General features: G+C 43.2%; 1 protein-coding gene across 3 annotated transcripts; it reads left to right on the top strand.

Annotated features, from left to right (window-relative positions):
* The first annotated feature begins 1,457 nt into the window (after positions 1-1,457).
* Positions 1,458-7,327, top strand: LOC123180321 (protein EMBRYO SAC DEVELOPMENT ARREST 30). Of its 3 annotated transcripts, none has more exons than XM_044592346.1 (11): positions 1,458-1,732; positions 2,191-2,365; positions 2,491-2,575; positions 3,204-3,271; positions 3,346-3,434; positions 3,550-3,793; positions 3,874-3,986; positions 4,380-4,470; positions 4,582-4,710; positions 5,373-5,926; positions 6,506-7,327. In XM_044592346.1, exons 2-11 carry the CDS (start codon positions 2,219-2,221, stop codon positions 6,939-6,941), a joined length of 1,956 nt encoding a protein of 651 aa, XP_044448281.1. In that variant the 5' UTR covers positions 1,458-1,732; positions 2,191-2,218; the 3' UTR covers positions 6,942-7,327. The 3 variants fall into 3 exon arrangements, with proteins under 3 accessions (XP_044448281.1, XP_044448283.1, XP_044448284.1); XM_044592348.1 differs by having other exon boundaries at positions 1,515-1,732; positions 2,188-2,365; XM_044592349.1 differs by having other exon boundaries at positions 1,529-1,728.
* Positions 7,328-7,599: the final 272 nt, after the last annotated feature.

Raw genomic sequence — 7,599 nt, 5'->3', positions numbered from 1 at the left:
CCAACAAGGACCGAGAATTTCATACACATAAAAAACAAAATAGAAACAACCAGGCAGTGCGTCAACTTCTTAGTCCGGCCTGCCTCGTGATCCAGTTAAAGTGTGTATTCAAATATGATAGTGCATCATGATTCCAACAAAAAACATTATAATCAAAACAGGGGATTGATGAAACCTGGGCAGCATCGAGAAGGTCGTCGAGCTTGGTGGGCGGCCGGCGTTGGTCTTCCCTCTCCTTGTGGTGGTGGGAGAGGGCGATGCTATTGGATTTGTGAGCCAGCTCAACGCCTTACTGCCGCTGGCACCTCCAAGGTTGAAGTACGGAGTACAACTGTGATGGTCATGCATCCCTAGCTCCTACGCCTCCTTCTCGATGAACATAGACACCACATCATCCATCCCCTGCTCGCATAGGCGTCCTGAGCAGCGTCACCAAGAATTGGATGGGGTTGGCGGCACTGAACCCTAGAGATGGGTGTCAGGAGCGAGAGGATAAGGGGTAGGGGTTCATCGAAGGATTGGGAAGGGACCTACGGTCTGAGCGCCATGATTCACAGGGGGCAGGGAAAACCGGGTAGGGCAGACTGTAAAAACCGTGTGTGCGGGAGAGAAGCATACGTGGAAGGGAGTCGGACAAAAGCAAGCAGAACGCGTTTCGTCCAGCAGGAAAGGGAACGATACGTATTTTTTAAGTAATAGAGATTATTTGAAGATTGCTCACCATGCCCACACGGTCAATATTTACATGGACATTGTTTGTAACCCGAGCTCTAATGCAAATGTTGATGGTGGACTCCTCGATAATAAGTAAATCACTAAACCTTGACAGTGTGAATCTATAATTAAAGCCCGCAAAACTCATGTACGGGCCAGGGAATGCCAACAATTAAGTGGTATCCTTTCCACAAGACCATTCAAGCAATCGTTACGGGCTAAATGGGAGCGACCAACATGTTGTACAACAACTAAGGTTGAAACTTCTACCGAGCCAATATAGAGTCATTACACATTAGCAATTATAGCCCTTATGCCCAAATTGATACTTATATCTCATCAAGTTCTCCTAACTCAATGAGCCCTATAATCGATATTGTACTTGTATATCTTAGAGCATCTCCAAACCGACTGAGCAAATTTGATCCCCTAAATATCCGTGTACGTGTTTGTATACAACACTGGCCTGTCCTCATATTCCGTCCGGACAACTACATCCCTCATATTCAAAACCTCATTTTCATGCAAATACAAGCAGGTAGATCATATAACACAGAACCAATTCATCAGTTCAACAATCCATACATAGACGATACACGAGCGAATCAAATTGTCTCCCTTGTTACTCTCTTTGATCTCCTAAGAAAAGCACTTGTTGCTTTCGGCAACATCATTGGGAATATATAGCAAAGGGAAAAAGAAAGGAAGGATGATGAATCGGATGAGAGATCAGGGCGCTGCCGTTCGATCCACTGACTGACCGGCCCCACCAGGCCACCCACCCTCCACGTGCTCCACCCCGACCAGAGCACGCAGGTCGCCACCTCGCCGAGGAGAGAGACGGGGAGGGAGGCAGAGAGAGAGAGAGAGAGAGGAGAGCGCCCCACTTCACTCCACCTCTCCACTCCGCAGGTCGCCGCGCCGAGTGGCTCCTCCGAATCGGAGCCCTCCTGCTTCGCCTAACCCTAACTCTCCCGCCGCCGCCCGTCCGCCGTGGGGCGCCGCCGCAGGCAGGCAGGTACGGCATCCCGTTCCCCTCCGTATATATTGTACGTACCTGTGTACTCCTGCGGCGCGTGGGGATCTGGATCCCGACCACCCAGCCGCGGGCGCCCCGCGTTCGTGATGGATCCTTGCGGCCCTTCGCGGGGTCGCTCACGGTGCGGGGAGGCGACTGGTTCGATCGCGTGGGCGGGCTGCGTGAACGGGAGACGGGGGTTGCGCGTCTGGGGAGCTGCGGCGGGTGTTGATTGATTAGGGGTTTTCATCGTAGGGATACCTACTAATTATCGTTCAATGTAGGTTATGCGATAAGATCTGCCCCAGTCTCCGGATGAACATTTATCTTAAGATTAACTAGAGAACATACTCCTCAAATATGCGCCTTGCATTTCTGGTTCTGCTTGTAGCTTTTGGGGCATCTCAGATAGGCGTAGTTTACCTGCCCAAAACGCTGATATTGAATCCGTTCAGCAGGATTTGGAGCTGAGAGTAATGAAATAAGATGCTCCTCAAAAGCAAATTCAAGCTGGCCACGGCCGTCGGCATCATCTTGTCCATGCTGTCACTGCTGGTGCACCTTTTCCTTGCAAATTATTCTGCCGGGGGAATTAGTAAGTACAGCGTGGACAATGTTCTTCCATTTGGATCGGTAAGTCATTAGTATTACTTTCAAATGAATTCACAGTTCAGATGCTGATATTTAGATTCATCGTATCTTATGGAAAGAGTTGTTTTGGAGCTAATATCTTCTTTCCTCTTTCTTCATCATGGCAGAAGCCTCGACCCCGTAGGTTGTGGGGTCCATTGAGTACACTTGATCACCTACACCCTTATGCAAAACCTAGACAATTGTACCCTGGTAATTTGGCTCTCAACTTATAATTTGTTTGTAACTTCTATCCCTAGCTTAGTCATTCAGTTTGTTTATAAGAGCAAACAGCGCAACCTACCTTTTTGAGACATTGAATAGGCACACATACTTGATGCTTTTATTTACATCTTATTCTTGGATTCATTTTGATTGATTCAGCCCTCCCCTGTTTTCTGGCAACATTGTAATCACCACTCCCTAGTACTCCCTCCGTCCGAAAATACTTGTCATCAAAATGGATAAAAAGGGATGTATCTAGAACTAAAATATGCCTAGGTACATCTCCTTTTATCCATTTTGATGACAAGTATTTCCGGACGGAGGGAGTATAATGTACTTGATCTTGGACTGCTTACTGATTAATGATTTTCCCCTCCATACTGCTGTGGATAAATATGCTTATATACCTCTTTTGCTTTGCTTTATTTGGAAGTTTGTCACATCATCTGTAATTACTGCAGAGCTTATAACATTTCAGGAAGTGTTTGGTTTATTAAACTGGTGTTATTTGTATATTCAGTATTTTTGTTAAAATATACCTTTATGAGTTATTTCTCCCAATTCAAACCCTCACGCTTGATCAATAGTCTGATTTGTTTGATACGCCATGTTACAGCTCCAGCTAAGGATAATGGTTTTATTTATGCAAAGATTTACGGTGGCTTTGAGAAGATACAGTCTTCAGTAAGTTTCCTAGTGCTAATTGCCATTTGTGTTGTCATTATGCTGTAGGAATATGACATATTTCTGTTTGTTAGATCTGTGATCTTGTCGCCGTTGCCAGGCTCTTAAATGCCACTCTTGTTATTCCTGAGATACAAGCGACAACTCGTGCAAGAGGCATCAGGTCACCTTCTCCTGCTTTTTGTATATTCAGCTTGCGGCTTTATCTATTACCTGTACGCTGTCTTATACTGACCACTAAATAATGCTCTACTTCTTTCCTTGTTTTGACTATGCAGTTCAAATTTCAAAAGTTTTTCGTATCTCTATGATGAAGAGCACTTCATTGCTGCACTTTCCGATGACGTGCCAATAGTGCGGGGTTTGCCAAAGGATCTTAGAGAGGCTAGAAAAAAGATCAAATTCCCCACAGTATCTCCTAAGAATACAGCCACTTCAGACTATTACACCACAGATGTCTTGCCCAGACTTGTCAAATCAAAAGTCCTTGGGATAATCGTTAATGGAGGTAAATGTCTCCAGGTATCCTCCAGGTCCCACTAACTCTTTTTCTCTTTTTTGTTTGTGGTACATCGTGGACTTAGAGTATGATGATTTCGCAGTCAATTCTTCCTGCAAGCTTGGAGGAACTTCAGAGACTTAGGTGCAGGGTAGCTTTCCATGCTCTCAAGTTCCGTCCAGAAATTCGGTCTCTCGGTAGCCAAATAGTAGGAAGGTGATGCTTTCTGTCTTTCTAATATTTGTACATGCTATGGTTCACCGTTCATATTTTGAATTATCTGTAGTTGCCAGTGGCCTGAGCCAATATATATTGTCTGGTTACATTGACTGTAACTCTCATCGTATTGCTGGGGCACTTTCGAAGCCTTTAACAAAGCTTCAATTTGCTAGTTGTCTTGCTTATAATTTACTAAGAAAATGCGATGTTACTTTTACATTCTGGAATATTTGGTTGCACTAGGGAGTTTTCGGTTGCTCACTCTAGATGTAGGGTGATATACATATGTAAAATTGAAAATTATACCCTTTAAACTTCCCCAGTTTAATATGAATCTGCTATTTTGATTTGCTTTTGCTGTTCTCTCATAGTTCTTGTATATTTGTATAGGTTGCGAGCATCTGGTCGTCCTTATCTGGCATATCATCCAGGATTGCTAAGAGATACTCTAGCTTTTCATGGTTGTGCTGAACTTTTCCAGGTTGGTGGAGCTAGAATGGTTTCTTTCTATTCTAATGTGAAGGTTGGACGGATTTCTGTTGAATATCTATCTATAGAATTTATGTGACTGGTTGTTACTTGATTTTTCTAGGACATCCATACAGAATTGATTCAGTATAGAAGGAATCAGATGATCAAACGAGGAACTGTGAAGGAACAACTAACTGTTGATTCAGTGTCCATAAAGAAAAATGGTTCATGTCCACTGATGCCAGAAGAGGTGAGGCTTGTTTCTAATGGTTTGCTAAAGTCAACTTTGTTGCTTATCTGGCGTTCAACTGTTCGTGATGCACATACTTGAGTAAAGTTTCATCTGCTTAATAAAAATATGTAATAATGCTTCCAGCTTTCGTGTGTAGCTTGCAAAACATATCATTGATTGACATTGGAAATCTTAGGGTGTCAAAACGCGATCAACATAGTGAGATAGTTATACTGCTAGTTATTGGTCGTCTTCCCCATGTTTTATGTACACTTGGTGACCTTAGGTTGGTTTTATATACACTTCATGTTTAAACCTTTGCGTGGGAACTGTAAAGCTCAAAGAATTGAGCTTCAGCTGTGAAAAATGAGATACTACAAACCTTATTCACATGCATATAGGTATGCCAGCATATATAGGGGCATGGCATGCACATTCAGAAAAAGAAGAGAAACAAAATGTAGTCATGCATTATACTTTGGGGCCTTCTAATCTTCAGTTCAAAGTGGCATTATTTGAGAACACTTCAATGAATCATTGTTCTTTTCATAGAACACAATTAGGATTGCGCCTTGTTTCTCTTCCATGAAATTATGGGAACATGGTTTGCTTATTACCGTGTTTAACTCGTAATAGATGCTTACTTCCAAGCTTATGGTGCAAACTATTTGTACTTACAGGTTGGACTTCTACTCCAAGCATTAGGTTATCCATCAACTACAATAATATACTTGGCTGGTTCGGAAACTTTTGGTGGGCAAAGAATACTCATTCCTCTACGAGCTATGTATGCCAACTTAGTTGATCGCACTTCCTTGTGTAGTCAGAGGGAGCTATCTGATTTAGCTGGCCCAGAGTCTCCTCTCTCCTCTGATTTGCCGCATCCTCCACCTCCCAAGAGCGAGAAGGAACTCATTGAGGAATGGAAAAAAGCAGGGCCTCGTCCGAGGCCGCTGCCTCCACCTCCTGCAAGACCATTTTATGCCCATGAGAAGGAAGGGTGGTATGGGTGGATTGGTGAGAATGACACGGAACCTGATCCATCGCCCATTGAATTTAGGAGGCAAGCTCACCGATTGCTCTGGGACGCGCTTGATTATTTTGTTTCTGTTCAAGCTGATGCATTCTTCCCTGGGTTTCACAATGACGGGAGTGGTTGGCCAGACTACTCAAGTTTGATTATGGGGCACCGGTTATACCAAACCCCATCTGGTATAACCTATAGGCCTGACAGGTATAACACCATTATTATCAGTACTATCGACTTCGTACAGTTTGCTTATAACTTAAGAATAATTGTTCTTTTAGAAAAATTGAACCTTTTTTGTTTCGAAAAACATTGCTGGCATATGTGCAGTCGTAAAGTAGTTTTCAGGATGCAGGAGGTGAATAACCCATTAAATTTTGCTCCAAGCAAAAGCCATGTACATATATAGGTGGTGTTCAAATGCATCTTTTGACAGTCTAGATAGCTTAATGTCAGGATGTAGGTGGATAAGATATTAGATTTTGCGCCAAGCAAAAGCTATGTACATATGACTGGCTAGGCCACTTGAGAATTTAGTACATGTATAGGTGGTGTTCAAAAACATCTTTTATTCTTTTGACAATCTAGATTGCTTAATGTCGGGATGTAGGTAGATTACACATTAGGTTTTGCGCCAAGCAAAAGCTATGTACAGACTAGCTAGGCCACTTGAGAATTTAGTAGCATATCTAGGTGGTGTTCAAAAGCATCGTTCGCCAATGTAGATTGTTCACTGATATGTAATTTCGCACATGATGACTAATTCCCTTATTTTCATATGAACAGAAAGACTGTTGCTACACTGTTTGAAAATGTCAGCGATCATCTGTATCATCCACCACGGAATTGGACAATGGCTGCACGTCAGCATCTCAATAACAGTGCACGCATAGAGGGCATCAAAATGTCAGCTACGATGTCAAAACCTGCATCTTTTCTTGCACACCCGTTACCGGAGTGCTCTTGCAGAACGGCGAAGTCACCTGTTGTCCAACCGGTGAAAGATAAGCATGGTGCGCTCCTTTTTGGAGGTGAAGAAGACTGCCCTGATTGGATGGTTCGCACCCTGGCACTCGTGCCTACCAAGAATAATGAACCTCAAAGTGAGGATTACGAGGGTGAGTTGCCCGAAGATGATCCTAGCCAAGACACACAGCAGGAATCTGATAGAAGCGACACGAATAAATCCGAGCAAGATGAGGAGATGGACCCCGATGATTGAAAATATGTGGAGATGGAGCTTACCCATTATGCACTATGAGGTCCAGATTAGTCGAGCAACTACCAGCTCCAGATTACGTAAGCAAGATCAGCGTACATTTCGATGATCTACTTGGCCAGAGGGCACTTGCTTATACTGACACATCATGGAAGCGTCCAGGCATGACAGGAATGCCGTTGACCTTGGATGCTTGCCTGGATTATCTTCGGTATACGACCTCGATACAGAAACTAACACTTAGGTTCTTTTATTTCTACATTCCTTTCATTTTTGCTCTTTTGCGGGTACAACCTGAAGAAATTGTTTCTGTAGAAATGTCTAACAACAAGGATGGAAACATTAATTTTTGGCGAGCTTGGTTTCTAAGAGCTTCTGTAAAGGACTTCTATTTTGCTCTATAACTGCTGGATCTTGCATTGCGGTGTATGTAGGTGGACACACTCAACTCATGACACAGGTGAAAACTCTGGCAGGTAATTCATGATGACAGTGGCTACTGTACTTTATAGATTATGCGTTATGTGTGCTTGTTTTGGCATAGTGTGGGACTTCCATTAAATCATTCAATTTGTATGAATCAAATGTTTCTATACCATCATTTCTCTTGCGGTACTTATATCGGCTCAGTTTGCCCATGATGCGTATGTGAAAACATCAA

The sequence above is a fragment of the Triticum aestivum genome, chromosome 1D, assembly GCF_018294505.1.
Source record: "Triticum aestivum cultivar Chinese Spring chromosome 1D, IWGSC CS RefSeq v2.1, whole genome shotgun sequence".
NCBI classification, from domain to species: Eukaryota; Viridiplantae; Streptophyta; class Magnoliopsida; order Poales; family Poaceae; genus Triticum; species Triticum aestivum.
The sequence above is the reverse complement of the archived record's forward strand: the minus strand, read 5'-3'. Positions and strand labels throughout refer to the sequence as shown.